Source organism: Rhinoderma darwinii, chromosome 3 (genome assembly GCF_050947455.1).
Source record: "Rhinoderma darwinii isolate aRhiDar2 chromosome 3, aRhiDar2.hap1, whole genome shotgun sequence".
Classification (NCBI taxonomy): Eukaryota; Metazoa; Chordata; class Amphibia; order Anura; family Rhinodermatidae; genus Rhinoderma; species Rhinoderma darwinii.
In genome coordinates, this window is record NC_134689.1 from 323473166 (window position 1) to 323493122 (window position 19957).

Below are 19957 nucleotides of genomic sequence, written 5' to 3' on the forward strand. Positions count from 1 at the left end.
GGGCACATACCAACACACAAACAGCTCTATTGCGTGAGGGCAGACAAAAAGCTCTGCTTTGCATAAATGCGCACACACCCAGCTCTGTTGCGCGAGTGCACACACAGCCCTGTTGCACGAGCGCACACACAATGCTCTACTGCACGAGCGCACACACACTGCTCTACTGCACGAGGGCACACACACAGCTCTGTTGCGCAAGGTTACACACACACAGCTGTGCTGCACGAGGGCACACACAGCTCTGCTACGCACAGATGCGCACATACACCCAGCTCTGCTACGCACACACACAGCTGTGCTGCGCAAAGGCACACACACAGCTTTGCTGCGTAAGAGCACACACACACAGCTCTGTTGCGCCAGGGCACACACACACAGATCTGCTGCACGAGGGCACACACAGCTCTGCTGCGCGAGAGCACAAACACATCACTACTGCGCGAGGGCACACACACAGCTTTGCTGCGAGAGAGCGCACACACACACAGCCTTGCTGCGCGAGGGCACACACAGCTCTGCTGCTTGAGGGCACATATACACACAGCTGTGCTGCGCGAGGTTACACACACACAGCTTTGCTGCGCGAGGGCACACACACAGCTTTGCTGCGCGAAGGCACACACACAGCTCTGCTGCGCGAGGGCACACACACACACATCTCTGCTGCGCGAGGGCACACACACACAGCTCTGCTGCGCGAGGGCACACACATAGCTCTGCTGCGCGAGGTTACACACACACAACTGTGCTGCATGAGTTTACACACACAGCTCTGCTGTGCGAGCGCACACACACGGCTCTGCTGTGTGAGCACACACACAGCACTGCTGCGTGAGCGCACACACACAGCTCTGCTGTGCGTGCGCACACACACATCCCTGCTGCACGAGCGCACACACAGCTCTACTGCGTGAGCGTAGAAACAGCTCTGCTGCGCAAGCGCACACTTACAGCACGAGGGCACACACAGCTCTGCTGCGTGAGGGCACATACCCACACACACACAGCTCTGCTGCACGATGGCACTCACACACAGCTCTGCTGCGCGAGGTTACACACACACAGCTGTGCTGCACGAGGGCACACACACAGCTCTGCTACGCACAGACGCGCGCACACACACACTGCTCTACTACGCACACAGACAGCTCTGCTGCCCGAGGGCACACACACAGCTCTGCTCCGCAAGTTTACATACACACAGCTGTGCTACGTGAGGGCATATTCACACAGCTGTGCTGCGCTAGGGTACACCCAGAACTCTGCTGCACGAGGGCACATACACACACAGCTCCACTGTGCGAGGTTACACACACACATCTGTTTTGTGCAAGGGCACAAACACAGCTCTACTATGCACAGACACGCACACACACCCAGCTCTGCTACGCACACACACAGCTTTGATGTGCGAGGGCACACACATACACAGCTCTGCTGCGCGAGGACACACACACACTCAGCTCTGCTGCCTGAGGTCTTACGCACACAGCTCTGCTGCGCACCTCTGCTGCTTTGCTGCGCTAAGGCACACACACAGCTCTGCTACGCGAGGGCACACACACACACACACAGCTCTGCTGCGCAAGCGCACACCCACTGCTATACTCTGTGAGCACACACACACAGCTCTGCTGCGCGAGCGCACACACAGCACTAGGCACGAGGGCACACACAGCTCTGCTGCGCGATGGCACACACAGCTTTGCTGCACAAGGACACACACAGCTCTGCTGCGCGAGGTTACACATACAGCTGTGCTGCGCGAGGGCACAAACAGCTCTGCTACGCGAGGGCACATAACCACAGCTCTCCTGCGCAAGCGCACACAAACCCTCTGCTGCGCAAGCGCACACACACAGTTATACTGCGCAAGAACACACACACAGCTCTGCTGTGTGAGCACACACACAGCTCTGCAGCACGAGGGAACACACAGCTCTGCTGCGCAAGGGCACACACACAGCTCTACTGCGCGAGGACACACACAGCTCTGCTGCGCAAGCGCACACAAACCCTCTACTGCACGAGCGCACACACACAGCCTGCTGCGCAATGGCACACAAACAGCTCTGCTACGTTAAAATGCGCGCACACACACAGCTCTGCTGCGCGAGGGCACACACACACAGCTCTGCTGCGCAAGGTTAAACACACACAGTTGTGATGTGCGAGGGCACACACACACAGCTCTGCTGCGCGAGGGCACACATACAGCTCTTCTGCGCGAGGTTACACACACACAACTGTACTGCACGAGTTTACACACACACAGCTCTGCTGTGCGAGCGCGCACACACGGCTCTGCTGTACGAGCACACACAGAGCTCTGCTGCGTGAGCGCACATACAGCTTTGCTGTGCGTGCGCACACACACATCCCTACTGCGCAAGCGCACACATATAGCACTATTGCACAAGGGCACACACACAGCTCTGCTGTGTAAGGGCACATACCCACACACACAGCTCTGCTGCACGAGGGTACACACACAGCTCTGCTGCGCGAGATTACACACACACAGCTGTGCTGCGCGAGGGCACACACACAGCTCTGCTACGTACAGACGCGCGCACACACACACTGCTCTACTACGCACACAGACAGCTCTGCTGCCCGAGGGCACACACACAGCTCTCCTCCGCAAGTTTACATACACACAGCTGTGCTACGTGAGGGCATACTCACACAGCTGTGCTGCGCTAGGGTACACCCAGAACTCTGCTGCGCGAGGGCACATACACACACAGCTCCTCTGTGCGAGGTTACACACACACATCTGTTTTGTGCAAGGGCACAAACACAGCTCTGCTATGCACAGGCACGCACACACACCCAGCTCTGCTACGCACACACATTATTTAAAGCACCTGCTCACTCGCCTTCATCTGCGTTTCTGACCTGGCTGTGTCCATTTGTAAGTATGGCCTTTTTCGGTGTTTTTGTATAAATGTCCTTGTTTTTATCTGTTTAGAGTTTGGAACTTCAAACATGGGCTCAAGAAGCAGCTTTTCCTTAAAGAAGAAAAAAAAAAAACCCCATCAATGGCAAACCCATTTACATTTAGGATTTCAAAAAATAACAAAATTATATTATATAAGGTAATGGCTGTCCAACTGGCAGGCCTCCGTCACCCAACAATACTAAGCTGCTGCATGGTATGATGTACGTTGCTCTACATTTTCCACAGAAGAAAATACAATAGCTCCAGCGATAGGAAAGAATGTGGACTTACCATGATTGAGCGGAGGCCTCTAGCACCAGTTTTTCGTTCAAGAGCCAGTCTAGCAATGGCCCGCAGAGCACCTTCAGTGACGTTTAATTCACACAGAAACACAATAAATGAGTACAATGTAGTCAGACAGCTGAAGAAAAAAAAACAAAAAACACCTCAACTTATATAAAAAGCTATTCAAATCAAACCTTATCCATGCTGAACAGAGCCTGGTATTGTGGCACAACAGCATTACGTGGCTCTGTGAGGATGCGTACAAGAGTCTGTTCATCAAGGCTGTGAAGGGGCACCACTACAGGTAGACGTCCCACGAACTCTGGGATCATGCCAAACTCAATGAGGTCCCTTGCTTCCACGTGACGCAGCAGCCGGTCCTTCTCTTCAATGTCTTGTACAGCGTTAGACTCCGCACTGGAATTTGCTAGATCTGCTGCTGCAGCAACTCGACGACCTTTCCCCATATTAAAGGCTATGCCAAATCCCAAATACTGAAGAGCAGAGGGAATACAAAATGAAAACATAAAAGAGAGGAATAAAATAATTAAAGTTTACCTTCTACAAAGCTATTAATAGCACATGCGCATCTACTACTGGTCAGAGCTTTCACCAGTCATTCCTCTGGTTTATGCACATTATATTACGCTACCTGCGTCGATACATGTTGTTTTGCATGCCGTCCGTGCACTATTACCTACACCTGGGTGATCGGACTACTTCATACGTTTTGAAACTATGCACATTATATTGATACCCAAATTCAGAGGTTTAGGATAATTTATATTATGTAGCTCAAGCAGCATGTTTTATATATAAATACTTGTAAATAAAGGGGTTGTCTGTCTAAGAAATTAGGGCATATGTACGCCATATAGAGGGGAAACTCATACCGCATCTAAGGGGTTAAAGGGCCAAGATTGGAGTGCTCTCTAAATTTGGCTGTTGCAGTAGGATGTCGGCTGTATATTACATCTTCTGTGTCCATGCCACACACTTCAGGGTTAAATAGTCATGGATATGCTCTGGAAAATGAAGATTTCTTTGCTATCAGGAGCACAAAGGCCAGGGTGCATTAAAGAGGGGAGTAGGCCCATAAGGTGCAAGAAGTTATGTGAAGGAGTATTGTGGACCATATCGGCATTATATAGCACCCCCAACAATTTGATAAATGAAATACTCAAGTTCTTCCTAGAACAGTTCAAGTAAATACAAGTGCATATCTAAATCACCGTGTCAGGCAGGAGAGAGCCTAAAAATATCCAATGTATATGTGACACTTAAACATCTTGACTTAAGGTATGTTTGATGCTTCCGCTATCTACGACCTTACACCCCAAACCCCAATAAGAGACCACACATGAATTTTGGTGTAAAGGCCACAGCAGCCATTTATTAAACACACCTTTTTTCTGAAAAAGAGCATAACCATAAACACATCATAACTCCATGATAACATCCTGCTCTATTTCCCAACTCCAGATAAAGGATCCTTGAAGGCACTTCAATCATTAAACTCCATCGTTTCCTTATTAGGTCTGGACCCCTTACCCTACAGCCGTTCTGCACCTGACCCGAGGGCACCAACCATGTCCAAGACCTCTCTCTCCCTTCCTGGGGACCCTGCCCATCAGGAATATATATGAGCTGGGTAACCACTCCCCAAGCCCCTCCAATACTATCCCGGGTTAAACGCCCCGAGTTCTCTTGCAACAATCTCCATTGTTGCTTCTCCTTCTTACCATTACGTGCCTCCAAAGACCCCTCCTCCTACCGCCAGGACAATCATGTGTGACCCCTTACACATAATTGTCCCTCCACAACTGCAGGGCTTTCTCCATGCCCTCCTTAATGTCCAGGGTCCACATATCCAGACCCACCTCGTTTAGATGAACACCATCCGCCCTGAGGAAACCTACCTCTCTACCCTCCAACTCCTTATGCCGCACCACAACACCGCCATTGCGTGCCACAAACCTGCCAACTACCTTGTTGACTTTTGCTCGCGCTTTATTTAAGCTATGTACGGAACGTGCCTGCCGCCACACCTTGCGAGCCACAATATCTGACCAGACAATCACCACTCCTGGGAACGCCGACCACAACCGCAAAAGGTCAATCTTCACATCCCTCACTAAATCCCTGGACGACCGAATGCCCAAATCATTGCCGCCAAGGTGCACCACTAAGATATCCGGCGCCCTGTCCAAACCTGCATAAAATTGTACCTCTGGTAACAGCCTACACCACAGCATGCCCCGCAGGCCCAACCATCTGACCTGCACCTCTGCGTGATCCATGCCCAACTGTCGTCCGGCCGGACGAACATCTGCACGCACACCTCCCCAGTGCACGTAGGAGTGCCCCATGATCCAAATCAAGCAGGGACCTGCACCTAAAACAACACAAAACAGCAACGTAACTACTCCATATCCACCTCCAGCACATCTTATCTCCACCGCCTCAAAGCAAGTGAGGCCGCACATACAACCTATATCTGTCTGATTCCCACCTACCGATCTTCTTAACCATCGCCGGGGATAAACCCCACCGAGCTGCTTCCGTAGCTGCGCCAATTCTAAAAGAGTGAGAGCTAAAACCTGCTCCACCTCTGCCGGACAACAGGATACATTTTTTGAACACCTGTGAAAACTGGAATTTTGACAGAGACAGCCCGTCTGCATGAACCAACAAGGATGCTGGGCCCTCAGGCCTCACCGCAACAAACTCCCGAAAACAGCGGACCGGGCACACCCGCGACCCTGGTAACTCATACAAACGCACCACAAAACCTCTCCCTTCCTGATCTGTCTTAGATCTACGGAGCAAACAAGAAAGGCAGGAGCCATCCAAATCCACATCAGCGTACAATAAACCCCCTGCCACAATCTTACTGGCCGACACCAACTCCGATATCCGGATCGCCCCAAAGAACGCCAAAGAAAAGGCCAGTGTAAATAGCCGTACTTCAAATGCTGAAACACAAACCTCCCTCAACAAATCACAAATCGCTACCAACAGCTCAAATGACACCGGCTTCCTGCGGTCCCTAACTGCGGAACCCCTCCGGAAACCCTTCATTGCCTGCCGCACCAGAAAGGACTTAGTCACGTCCTCCTCACCTTTCTTCTTAAACCAAAAAGCCAAGGCCGACAAACTGCGAGCGACCATTGCTGCAGACGACCCCTCACTGTACGCATTTCCTATAAAATACAGCAAACACGCCTGCCGATCTGCAATACCTGCCTGCGCATTTTCCAACAACGCCTCCCATACCTGCCATACCGCACTGTACCTCTGCCACGTTACCGCACTAACAGACCTTTCCACGAGCGACATCGCCATTGTCACACCACCTTCCACAGATGCTCTGGACACGGCAGGCCATGAGACTCCGCCCCCGGCGCCAGCAGACGAAACCTGTCCCACTGTTGACGAGAAAGGGAATCAGCCACAGAATTCAGCACCCCAGGAATATGCACTGCCACAAAATGGGCATTCAACATCAAACCTCTCAAAACTAAATGTCGCAATAGTCGCACGACTGGCGGAGAATTAGCTGTCTGCGCATTAACAGCCTGAACGACACCCAGATTGTCACATACGAAACGCACTCTCCGGTCCCGCAGACAATCCCCCCACAACTCCGCCGCCACCACAATCGGGAACAATTCCAGCAGAGCCAAGTTACGGACAAAACCACATTCATGCCATGCATCTGGCCAAACTCCTGCACACCAACCCGCATACCACTGCCCCTGGAAATAAGCCCCAAATCCACAAGCACCTGATGCATCAGTATACAGCTCCAAGTCCACACTAGACACCGGCTGATACATGAGCACCGACCGCCCATTATAGGTCTGCAAAAACTCCCCCCACACCAACAAGTCAGCTTTCAACTCCGCCGACAACCTAATGAAATGATGAGGGGAATGCACCCCTGCGGTAGCACTCGCCAATCGCCTGCAAAACACCCGCCCCATGGGCATAATCCTACAAGCAAAATTCAAATGCCCCAACAAGGATTGCAAGTCCCGCAATTGGATCTTCTTCCTGCGCAGCGCACTCGCCACCAACTCTCTCATCTCCAGCAACTTATCATCAGGCAAGCGACACTCCATGTTATCTGAATCAATCATGATTCCCAAAAACTTAATGACCGTCGTGGGTCCCTCAGTTTTTTCAGGCGCCAGAGGTACCCCAAAATCCTTTGCCACTCGCTCCATAGTGTGTAGCAATCCTGCACACACATAGGTACCCGGCGGCCCGATAAACAGGAAATCATCCAGATAATGCAGGGCAGATTGCACCTGCGCCTCCCGACGGACCACCCACTCCAAAAACGTGCTAAACATCTCAAAATAAGCGCATGAAATGGAGCAGCCCATCGGGAGGCAACAATCTACAAAATATTCCTCCTGCCAATAACATCCCAGCAAACAAAAACTGTCCGGATGCACCGGCAATAAGCGAAACGCGGCCTCAATGTCAGTTTTCGCTAACAGAGAGCCCTTCCCGTATTTCCGAACCCAAACAACCGCCGCATCAAAGTTAGTGTAACTGACCGCGCACAAGGCCGGATCAATGCCGTCATTCACCGACTCGCCTTCCGGATAAGACAAGTGATGAATAAGGCGGAATTTATTCACCTCCTTTTTTGGAACCAAACCTAACGGGGAAACACGCAAATTCTGAACAGGCGGGCAGGAAAACGGACCCGCCATGCGGCCCAACGCCACCTCCTTCAGCAGCTTATCCGTAACCAGATCAGGCCGCGCCAAAGCAGACGACAAATTACGGACTACCCCATCACGTCCAACCGACGTACAAGGAATCCGAAAACCTTCTGAAAATCCTAACCATAACAACTCCGCCACTTTCCTATTTGGATAGCCCCTAAAAACGGGAGCATCCTTTCCACCCTCACCGGCGTCGCCCCTCTTCTGCTCAGCATCTCCCTGCCTGCCCTTATGCTTCTTGAAGCATCTGGACAAACCATGGGCGCCTCCGCAACCGGAGCACTCGTGCTTATATCTACAGTCTGGGCCAAACTTGCAATGCCCCTCATTATACTGCCAGCAACACCCCTTTCCTGAGGAAGCTGACCGACCCGCTGCTGACCCCTGACCGCCGGCCGCATCCCGAAAGGGCTGCTGCCCCTGTTTTGGCGCAGACATCAAACGCATCCACAAACTGATATCTTTGTGGTCCCATCGCAATGACGGGCGCACCGACTTCCGCTGACGAAACTGTTCGTCATACCGCAACCAAGCGTTACCGCCGTATACACGATACGCCTCCCCTACCGAATCCATATAACAGAATAGCGCCGAACAGTTCTCCGGCGCCTTCTCACCCACCACACTAGCCAATATAGCGAAGGCCTGCAGCCAATTCGCAAAAGTCCGAGGAATCAAGCGATACCGCCGCCGCTCCTCCTCCTCCTTCTTACTTTCATCCGGTTTCCACCGGTCCAAATTAAACTTTTCTAACGGCAGCAAAGAAAAAATCTCAACATATTCATCTTTCCAGATCTTTTCCCTAATCTCCACCTTCAAATGTGCCCCCAGCGGGCCCTCAAAACACACACATAAACCTCACCTTTAGCCGCGTCAGCCAAACGCACGTCCTCCACCACTTTCTTAGCCGCACTCGCCGCCGCGTCAACCGCTTTTTCCACCGCCACTACGGCACCCACAACCGGCGCCACGTCACTAACACCCGCAATCCCTGCAGCAGCCGCACCAGAAATCGCCTCGTTAGCAACTGCACTCCCTGCCGCACTAGCAGACGCCTCACTAGCAGCGCCCCATACCCTCGCTGGCGACTGCTCTACGCCTGGCACAGTTCTCATAAAATACTCCTGCATCCCTCTAAACAACAATTGCATCTGTGACATTGACAACATCCCCCCCACATCCCCCCCACACATCCCCGGCACCACATCCGTGGTAAACTCACCCGTACGTCCCTGAGGTGACCTCCCAGCGGACGCGTCCATCACTCCAGATAATCCAGGCGTCGGTCGTGACGATCCTAGGGAGTGGTGCTCCTGCACCCCACGCTCCCCGTAACTCCGCGCACTTCTGGTCGGTGAAGCTCTAGGCCCAGCGGAACGCGGCCCGTCCACGGTCCTGCCACCCGCTGGTGGCGCGACATATTTGTCCACGATCCTGCCACCCGCTGGTGGCGCGACATATTCAGACTGACAGCCCTGCCGATCCAGTCCTTCTGCAGGGCTGTCAAAAATAAATCTTCTGCTCGTCACTTGTCTCGCAGACCGCTGCCCCCCCTAGTCCGGATGGGGCCCGGCGTCGCTCACCGAAGCTGCCCGGGTCCTTCCGGTCGCTGCCGCCGCCACACGCCTCCCTGCTCCAGCAGGAGGCGATCTCGCTCCCCATCTGGAGGCCGCCCGCCTCTTCCTCCGGATCGGGTCTGATGTCCGGACGTCCTTCTGAAGAGCTCCTCCGGCACCAGGAACATCGGCGCCGGAGAAAGCCGTCACTTCCGGTTCAGCGTGCACTTCCGGTTCAGCGTGCACTTCCAGTTCAGCGTGTACTTCCGGTTCAGCCTCCACTTCCGGTTCCGCCTCCACTTCCGGTCTTGTCGTTGCAGACAGGAGGGAGGAAGATGGCCGCCGCGGCCCCCCCCCCTCCTGTCACCTCCGGTCTTGCCCGCCTGATGGGATTCCTCCCAGACCTCCGCGGCCCGTCGCCAGGGTGCAGCTCCGGACCAGCAGGAGGAGGAGGGTCCCTGGAGGGGCTCCCTCGGCGCCGACCAGACCGAGGTGTTTCTGCTGATGAAGGCCTCTCCTGAGGCCTGGAACGCCTGCTGCTGCGTCCCTCACTCTCCTCTCCAGCCGCTGGAACCGGAGGAAGAGCCCCGGCAATCAGCGCATCCAGCCATCCCACGCCGTGCTGCATCGCTGCATCCCGGATCCTGGCCATCGTGGTCTCCATCGCCGCGTCCATCAGGTAAGTGAAAATATGATATATATATATATATTTTTTTTTTAAATGTAATAACAGGACAAAACTTTCTCCTGTTGTCCAGCGGGAAAGAGGGCTGCCTCTTCCCCGCATGGACTTATATACTTTATTCTCCACCCACCACATATAGATACATTTTGCCCCATGCCCCTTTCACATAACCCTCCAATCCCTATAAATATAGCCTAAAACATAATACCTAGAACATAATAGCCTAGAACTCCCAAACACCTAGTCATGCGCTTCCTTCATTACGGCTGCGCCTACATTACGCTGGGCTTACTTAACTAGTAGAGGGCACAAACACAGGAAAGTAAGGGTATGTTCACACGGCCTATTTACGGACGTAATTCGGGCGTTTTTGCCCCGAATTACGTCTGAAAATAGCGCCTCAATAGCGCTGACAAACATCTGCCCATTGAAAGCAATGGGCAGACGTTTGTCTGTTCACACGAGGCGTATATTTACGCGCCGCTGTCAAATGACGGCGCGTAAATAGACGCCCGCGTAGAAGAAGTGACCTGTCACTTCTTTGGCCGTAATTGGAGCCGCTATTCATTGACTCCAATGAATAGCAGCGCTAATTACGGCCGTAATTGACGCGGCGTTCAAGCGCCTGCACATGCCGGTACGGCTGAAATTACGGGGATGTTTTCAGGCTGAAACATCCCCGTAATTTCAGCCGTTACGGACCCCCGCCGTGTGAACATACCCTAATCTGAACAGTCAGGGACTGCGTACACTTAGAACAGAGCTGCATATCTGCTGTTTATGTCGTCCTGTTGTGTGCAGAGGGAATCAGAAAGTAAAATGGGCCATTTTCAGGGGATATGTCAAACGTCTGATAGGTGGGGTCCCACCTAAACTATTAGTGGATATGCCATGAATGTGCAAAATTGGGAAACCTTTTTAAGGATTTAGAAACAAACCTTTTCATTCTTCCTCCTACTGATGATCCTGTCCAGGCCATTGAAAGCTCCAGATGATACAAACAGGATGTTTGTCGTGTCAACTTGAACGGTTTCACCACGCAGCTTCCTTGAGTTTTTCTCTGGGACATTAACAATAGTACCTTCAAGAAGCTTCAGCAAACCCTAAAAATGAGTTACCGCAGGTTTTTAGATTTATATATGATCAAGTCTACTGGCCGAAGAATAATAAGAATAATAGGAAGAATAATAATAGATGCACCAACACAGCAAAAATAAATACATTTCTATATGTCCTGGAAACAGTAATATTATATAAATATGACAAAGCTATACAGAACTATAGACTTCTACAGAGCAGGAGAAGTTAAAAAGTGTTTTATTTATTACCTACATGCACATAATCAAAAAAGGCTACAAATCAGCCATACCTGCTGCACGACTTCTCCGCCCACATCCCTCAGCTGATGTATGCCAGGGACACTGCCAATCTTGTCAACTTCATCCAAGAATACAATGCCTGAAGTAAAAGAAATTATTATCCTCTATTTAGATGCCATTTAAACGTAATTTTTTATTTTTTTTTCACTGAGGCTTTGTACACATCTGCGTCAGAGGCTCTGTTGGAGGCCAAACTCACAATTTCCATCAGATTTCATAGGAAGAAAAGCAATGCACCACGAAGAAACCCGACATAAATCAATGGGGTCTGTCAGATGCAGGTGATATCCTCCATGCGACAGATCCGGCACTGCGTCACAGTTTACGTTTGTAACAGAAACCGCAATGAAATTGTGAATAGAGAAGAACACAGAGGAGCTGAGTACATGGAAAGTCAGATGAATTTATAAAATGAGAAGGACACTATACACAGAGAATATCCATAAATAAAATATATGGGATAGGTAGAGCTCCCCATCCAAGCGCTGCTCGGCTGTTAATGTAACTCCAATAGAACAGAATTAAGAGAGGCGCGAGCATGCGTTACCGCCTCCCCCTGGAATCGGTGGCCAGCGGCCACCTCACCAAGTGGAACGGGGACCAGGGAACCCCCGTTCACCACATTTGTGCGGGTCCAGAGCTTAGCCCAGCACCTATCACACATTTATAGCATATGTGTAATGATGGGGATAGGGAAACAGACAAGTGAGCCCTAATCTACCCGCCACCCAGTTCCTGCCTACTTGCAACGACCCGCCCTAGGCGACGGGGTACAACTGGGCGACAGTCCCTACACTCATTAGGTGCACGACAGACAAACAGACAAGGGTACAAAGAAGCAAGGAAAATTGGGAAGTTGCCCACGGAACACCGTGAGCAACAAGCGAGGTGAACGAGCCGAGTCAAACCAGGAGATGAGCGAGGTACAAATACGCAGAGCAGAAGAGTGGTCAGAAAAGCCAAGGTCAATCACAAGCAGAGGATAAGTAGTTCTAGAAGCTGCAGCAGGGCCAGGAAACCAACAGAGAAGAATCACAAGCAAGGAGGAACAGGAAAGGCAGGTATAAATAGACAGAGGGCGGGAGCTAGCTCCGTCTGGCCAGGCTGTGATAGGCTCTCCCACTCCTAAGTCTGCCATCCTGAGTGGTGGAAGATGGAATCAATCTCACAGACATAGAAGCAGGTGCAGACTGATTACCTATGGGCGTTGACACAGAAGCTGTGCCTGGCAGATCCTTTACAGTACCCCCCCCTTTTATGAGGGGCCACCGGACCCTTTCTAGGTGGACCTGGTTTATTGGGGAAAAGAAGGTGGAACCTCCTGACCAATACCCCAGCGTGAACATCCCGGGCGGGTACCCAAGTCCTCTCCTCAGGCCCGTATCCTCTCCAATGGACCAGGTACTGGAGGGAGCAATGGACCATCTTGCTGTCCACAATCTTGGCCACCTCGAATTCTACCCCCTCAGGGGTGAGAACAGGGACCGGAGGTTTCCTCGAGGGAGCCAAGGACGGGGAGCAGCGTTTAAGGAGGGAGGCATGAAACACGTCGTGTACTCGAAAAGATGGGGGCAACTCCAGTCGGAAGGAGACAGGATTGACCTTGTACGGCCCTATAAACCGGGGAGCAAACTTCTTGGACGGAACTTTAAGGCGCAAATTTTTTGACGATAGCCACACCAGATCCCCGACCATAAACAAGGGGTTAGCAGAACGTCTTCTATCTGCCTGAGTTTTTTGTATGCTCTGGGACGCCTCTAGGTTCTTCTGAACCTGGGCCCAGACTGTGCACAGTTCCCGATGAACGACCTCTACCTCGGGATTGTTGGAACTACCAGGTGAAACGGAGGAGAACCGTGGATTAAACCCAAAATTACAGAAAAAGGGGGGAGGAATAACGTAAAATGTCATTTATAGCGCATGGTGAACACGGAAAAAAAAAAAGACCAAAAACATTGTCAGAATTGTTTTTTATTTGTCACCTAGGTTGCCACAAAAAAATTAATTGAATAAAAAGCGATGAAAAAAAAATAAAAATCACATGTACCCTAAATTTGTACCAATGAAAACTACAGATTGTAACAACAAATAAGCCCTCACACAGCTCCGGTGGAGAAAAAATAAAAAAGTTCTGGCCCTCAGAATATAGCGACAGAAATTGCGCAGAGCGTTCCAAAATCGGATAAGATTGGGCACCATTTATCAGTGCGACACTGGCCACATGTCTATGAATTATTTACTGCATAATTAAACCCTCTTATTATGCCCTGATGTACTCCGCACAGCCTACATATGCTCCAACATTATAAACTGAAATGCCACTAAAACCCCAAACAGAACTATTACCAAGCAAAATTTGCGCTCCAAAAGCCAAATGGCGCTCCTTTCGCTTCTGAGCCCGACAGCGTGCCCAAACACCAGCTTATGTCCACATATATGACATTTTATATCCGGGAGAACCAGCTCAACATTGTATGAGGTATTTGTCCTCAGTGGCACAAACTGGCTAATGGCAGATCAGTGGAAAATTTTAATTTTCTCTTTGCACTATCCGCTGCGCATTAACCCCTTCACGCACCACAACTTAATAGCATGTCGTGGTGCGGGGGTTTATATATGGAGCGGGCTCAGGCGCTGAGCCCACTCCATATGCTGCAGGTGTCAGCTGTGTATTACAGCTGATACCCAGGACTAACGGACAGGAACAGCGATTGCGCTGTTACAGGAGACTGTAAAATTGACATTATACTGCAATACATTAGTATTGCAGTGTATCGTACCAGAGATCTAATGACTAATAAAATGTGTAAAAAAAAATATTTATTATTAGTGAAAAAAAATATATAATATATTTAATATCCAAAAAAACAACGAAAACCCCTTACACATTTTTCGTCTAAAGTAATGTAAAAAAAAAAAAAAAATTGGTATCGCTGCATCTGTAAAAGTCCGAACTATTACAATATAACATTATTTAACTGGCACAGTGAACGCCATAAAAAAGAAAGAATCTAAAACGACAAAAACGCAGTTTAAATTTTTTTTAAAATCAAAAATTTGTATGTACCAACTAAAACTTCAGCTCGTCCCGCAAAAAAGAAGCACTGACACAAATCAATCGAACCAAAAAAATAAATAAATAATGGCACTCGGAATGTGGTGAAACAAAACTATTTTTTTTTAACAAATAGTTTTTACTTTGTAAAAGTAGTAAAATATAAAACAAACAACGCACGGTGAAAGACGTAATAACGAAACCCAAAAAACAATTGAGGAATCGCATTTTTTTCCAATTTCAGCCTGCAAAGATTTTTATTTTCCGTTTCCCAGTACATTAAATGGTACTTTAAATGGTGTCACTAGAAACTACAACTTCTCCCGCAAAAAAATAAGCCCTCACACCACCCTACTGACTGAAAAAGAAAAAAAAATTATGGCTCTTGGAAAGCGGGACGGGAAAAACTAAAATGAAAAAGCAAAAAAATGGATCAGTCCTGAAAGGGTTAATAAATTTCTAATGAAAAAACATTTATGACCATGTGGGGTATTGCCGCACTTGGAAGAAATTGCTTTACAAATGTTGGGGTGCTTTTTCTCCTTTATCCTTTGTGAAAATGAAAAAATTCGAAATTTTGGTGGAAAAAATGTTGATTGATATTCATTTTCATGGCCTAATTCTAATAAATTCTGCAAAAGACCTGTGGGGTCTAAATTTACCTATCAATATATCACTATACCCCTAGATAGATTCCTTAAGGGTTGTAGTTTTCCAAATGGGGTCACTTTTGCGGGGTTTTCACTGTTTAGGTCCCTTCAGGGCGTTGCAAATGCGACATGGCACTGAAAACCATTCCAGCAAAATCTGTGCTCCAAAATCCAAACGGCACTCCTTCCCTTTGGAGCTCTGCCGTGGGTCCAAACAGCAGTTTATTACCACATATGGGGTATTGCCGCAATCGGGAGAAATAGCTTTACAAGTTTTGGGGTGTTTATTATTTATTCCTTGTATAAATGAAAACAAAATGTATATATTTTCAGGAAAAAAAAGTAGGATTTTCATTTTCACAGACAAACTCCAATAAATATAGCAAAAGACCTGTGGGGTCAAGATGCTAACTATACCCCTAGATAGATTCCTTAAGGGTTGTAGTTTTCCAAATGGGGTCACTTTTGCGGGGTTTTCACTGTTTAGGTCCCTTCAGGGCGTTGCAAATGCGACATGGCACTGAAAACCATTCCAGCAAAATCTGTGCTCCAAAATCCAAACGGCACTCCTTCCCTTTGGAGCTCTGCCGTGGGTCCAAACAGCAGTTTATTACCACATATGGGGTATTGCCGCAATCGGGAGAAATAGCTTTACAAGTTTTGGGGTGTTTATTATTTATTCCTTTTATAAATGAAAACAAAATGTATATATTTTCAGAAAAAAAAAGTAGGATTTTCATTTTCACAGACAAACTCCAATAAATATAGCAAAAGACCTGTGGGGTCAAGATGCTAACTATACCCCTAGATAAATTCCTTGAGGTGTGTAGTTTCCAAAACAGTGTCACTTTTGGAGAATTTCCACTTGTTTGGTACAAGACCTCTTCAAACCTGACATGGTGCCTAAAATATAGTCTAAAAAAAGGAGGCCTCAAAAGCCACTAGGTGCTCCTTTGCTTTTGAGGCCTGTGTTTCAGTTCATTACCACACTAGGGCCACATGTGGGCTATTTCTAAAAACTGCAGAATCTGGGCAATAAATATTGAGTTGCGTTTCTCTGTTAAAACCTTCTGTGTTATAGAAATAAAAATGAATTCCAGCTAAAATTTCGGCAAAAAACTTTTTAAAAAAAATGTAAATTTCCCTTCTACATTGCTTTAATTCCTGTGAAAAGCCTAAAGGGTAAAGAAACTTTCTGAATGCGGTTTTGAATACTTTGAGGGATGCAGTTTTTAAAATGGGGTAACTTATGGGGTCTATCTAGTATATAGGGCCCTCAAAGCCACTTCAGAACTGAACTGGTCCTTGAAAAATAGCCTTTTTTAAAATTTCTTGAAAATGTAAAAAATTGCTGCTAAAGTTCTAAGCCTTGTAACGTCCTAGAAAAATAAAATAATTTCCCAAAAAAATATGCAAATATAAAGTAGACATAATGGAATATGTGAAATATTAATACCACACAAAATAGTTACTGTTTTACAAGCAGATACATTTAAAATTAGAAAAATAATTATTATTTTTGCAAATTTTCTTTACATTTTGGTGTTTTTCACAAATAAGCAATGAATTTATTGACCATATTTTTCCACTAACAAAGTACAATATGTCACGAAAAAACTATCTCAGAATCGCATGGATAGGCAAAAGCATTCCAGAGTTATTACCACATAAAATGACATGTCAGATTTGGTAAAATAGGTCTGGTCCTGAAGGCCAAAAGGAGCTTGGTCCTGAAAGTGTTAAGTATGCAGGCACTCGCAGGATGTGTTCAGATCATAGCGGAATAATACAGGTATGTAATCTCTCATTTAGAGAACCTATTTGGATTTACTATATAGTGCCTAAGGCCCCATGTACAAAACCGTAAAAACGCCCGTAATTACGGTCCCATAGACTTCTTTTGGCCACGGGTACCTTCCCGTTTGCGTACGGGAATGTGCTCGGGCCGTTGAAAAATATAGAACATGTCCTATTTCAGGCCATAATTACGGCCCATTGAAGTGTATGGGGCTCCCATATTTACGGGTTGCTACGTGTGTGCACCCGTAATTACGGGAGCGTTGTTACGCATGGTAATGACTGTCCAGCGGTAGTCACTGTCCAGGGTGCTGAAAGAGTTAAGTAATCAGTGCTGGATATAGGGAAGGGGCTGCACTGATCGGAAGTAACTATTTCAGCACCCTGGACAGTAACTACCGCTGGACAATGAGCACCATGCGTGGCGCACACAATATAGATTTCTAATGTTTCCTTCAAAAACCTGCAACAAAAAAAAGTTCATACTTACCCAGAACTCCCTGCTTCTTCCTCCAGTCCAGCCTCCTGGGATAACGTTTCATCCCATGTGACCGCTGCAGCCAATCACAGGCTGCAGCAGTCACATGGACTGCCACGTCATCCAGGGAGGTCGGACTGGATGTCAAAAGAGGGACGCGTCACCAAGACAACGGCCAGGGTACATGTGAACTTCTTTTTCTCTCTATCGCTGCGTTCCGCTGCAGAAACTCTGCCCCTTCTCTCTATCCAGCACTGATAGAGAGAAGAGACTTCCGATCAAAGCTGGACAGAGAGAAGAGGCTGGCGATCAGTGCTGGATAGAGAGAAGGGGCTGCCGATTAGTGCAGTATCTCTCTCTATGTGTAAAGAAAAGCAGAGAAAATGTGTCCTGGAATACAGGTGACTACGGACCCGTATTTACGGGCACGGTCCGTAAATACGGGTGACAAAGGACTCGTATTTACACCAGTATTTACGGGAGTGGAAAAATATGGTCATGTGCATGGGGCCTTATGCAGTATAATACAGGGGGCACTTCCACTTCAGAGAAATGCAAAGGATGTATACAGAGCCATAAAGTTTAAAAGCAAAAATACATGTATGCCAGACAGCAAGAAGTTATAAACTAATTTTCCTATATTCTTTATAACATGTTTGTATTCTGCTGGTAATATCTTTCTTCCCTAACCACGCAGACTGGCAGCATTTGAAAAAAGTGGATAGGTAGGTGGGTACAGTCCATGGTCACCTGAAGGCTGCCTAATAAAAATAAATAAATTATAATAATATTGAGACAAAAATCAATTTATTTTTTAATTTTTATTATATTTCAAATGTTTTTGTTAAGCTGAATAATTATTAATAATTAAATCCTTTAATCCTGGAAAATTCTGACTGTAATCTCCAGCCCGGCAGATGTTACATCAGGATATTCAATCTGGTGGTAATATTTCCGATGGAAATCATAGATCTTATGTTGTAAATGTTGATGTTAAAATGTTTTCCTTTGATGTTATAAGGTCTCCGATATCATGATCTTAATGATATTATAGGTCGCCTATTCTGATGTCTTGACGTTACAACAGAAGATGGCTCTAAGGAACCGTGATGGACGACGGCTCTCTGCATCTCTGCTTTTGTTGCTTCGGATCTTTCTCCTTAGACATTTTGGAATCCAACATCTTGTACTTATGAATGACTCCATGCTTGGCCAGGCCTCCTTCACATGACAACTGAAGGGCCTGCTGATGTTCTCCTCCTCAATATATAGAACCTCCTCCACTACATCCGCTTCCTCCTCATCCTCTTCCTCCTCTAGAATAGTCTCCAGATTTGGCCAAAAAGAGACTTTGCCAAACTTTGATGGCCGGAATGCCGGCTTAGCCTCCTCCACCATCTTTCTCCACATCTCATCTGGGAACTCCTCCTCGTCGCCTTTCTTCATCCTGTTCAGAAATTCCAAATCTCTTTCCAACAGTACAAATCCTCACAAAGTCCAAATTTCTCACCAACACTAAATGTCTCCACTGACAACTAAAACCCTCAAATAAGTGTCAGCTCTGCGGCTCCTTATATAATGTGAGTGATGTCACAAAGTGCGGGGGCGGAGCCGACTTTCACCACATTCCGTAACATCTTCCGCAGATGCGGCAGTTATTTAAAGGGCCATGCAGCCAATCTAATTCACTCTAGGAAAACTAGTCAGGAAGTTCTCCTCTGCTATATACAAAAGGCAACATCATCATTATCTGTATATAATGTGATGTTACATATGAGACGTAAAACACAAATCATTTATAACATATATATATGTACTGTGCCTAAGAATCAGTGTAAAACTATTTATATTTGTAAACTACAATATTTTTTTATCTCTTTCAGATCATCGATAAAGAATTATCAAGTACTTACCGTGTTTTACCTGGATCTACGTTCCTGGTGTGTAAAATGATATCCTTTAGTATGCTTTATCTTGTAAACAATATCAGATGCGCTTTTTAAAAAAATATATATTCTGCAATTATTGGCTACAAAGATTTGTTTGATAAACAAATTCTTTGAACCTTTATGTCTAATTTTGAGATCGATGGGCTATTGTTTTTTGACAGTATACACACAATGCGTTTGAATAGCGTTTTTTTCTGTACCAGTTCCCTTCTAAAGAACTACTAACTCTTTTTTATCTCTTTATAAAGAAACACTAACACTAAGGCCCCATGCACACCACCGTATTTTTGTCCACCTGTAAATGCTGGCGTAAATACGAGTCCTTGGTCACACGTTTTTGGCTGCAAAATTGCACTGCACTAATCGGCAGCCCCCCTCTCTCCCAGTGCAGGATAGAGAGAAGGGACAGTCCTTTCCGGAATAAAAGTAAAAGA

At 47.5% G+C, this 19957-nt stretch overlaps 1 protein-coding gene across 1 annotated transcript; it reads right to left on the minus strand.

Moving 5' to 3' along the window:
* Positions 1-2754: 2754 nt before the first annotated feature.
* LOC142750460 (ATP-dependent clpX-like chaperone, mitochondrial) lies at positions 2755-19020 on the minus strand. The gene is made up of 6 exons (XM_075859463.1): positions 18765-19020; positions 11585-11673; positions 11154-11318; positions 3427-3726; positions 3239-3309; positions 2755-3017 (listed from the first exon to the last, which is right to left on the minus strand). The coding sequence occupies exons 1-6, from the start codon at positions 19018-19020 to the stop codon at positions 2966-2968; spliced, it is 933 nt and encodes a 310-aa protein (XP_075715578.1). The 3' UTR covers positions 2755-2965.
* Positions 19021-19957: the final 937 nt, after the last annotated feature.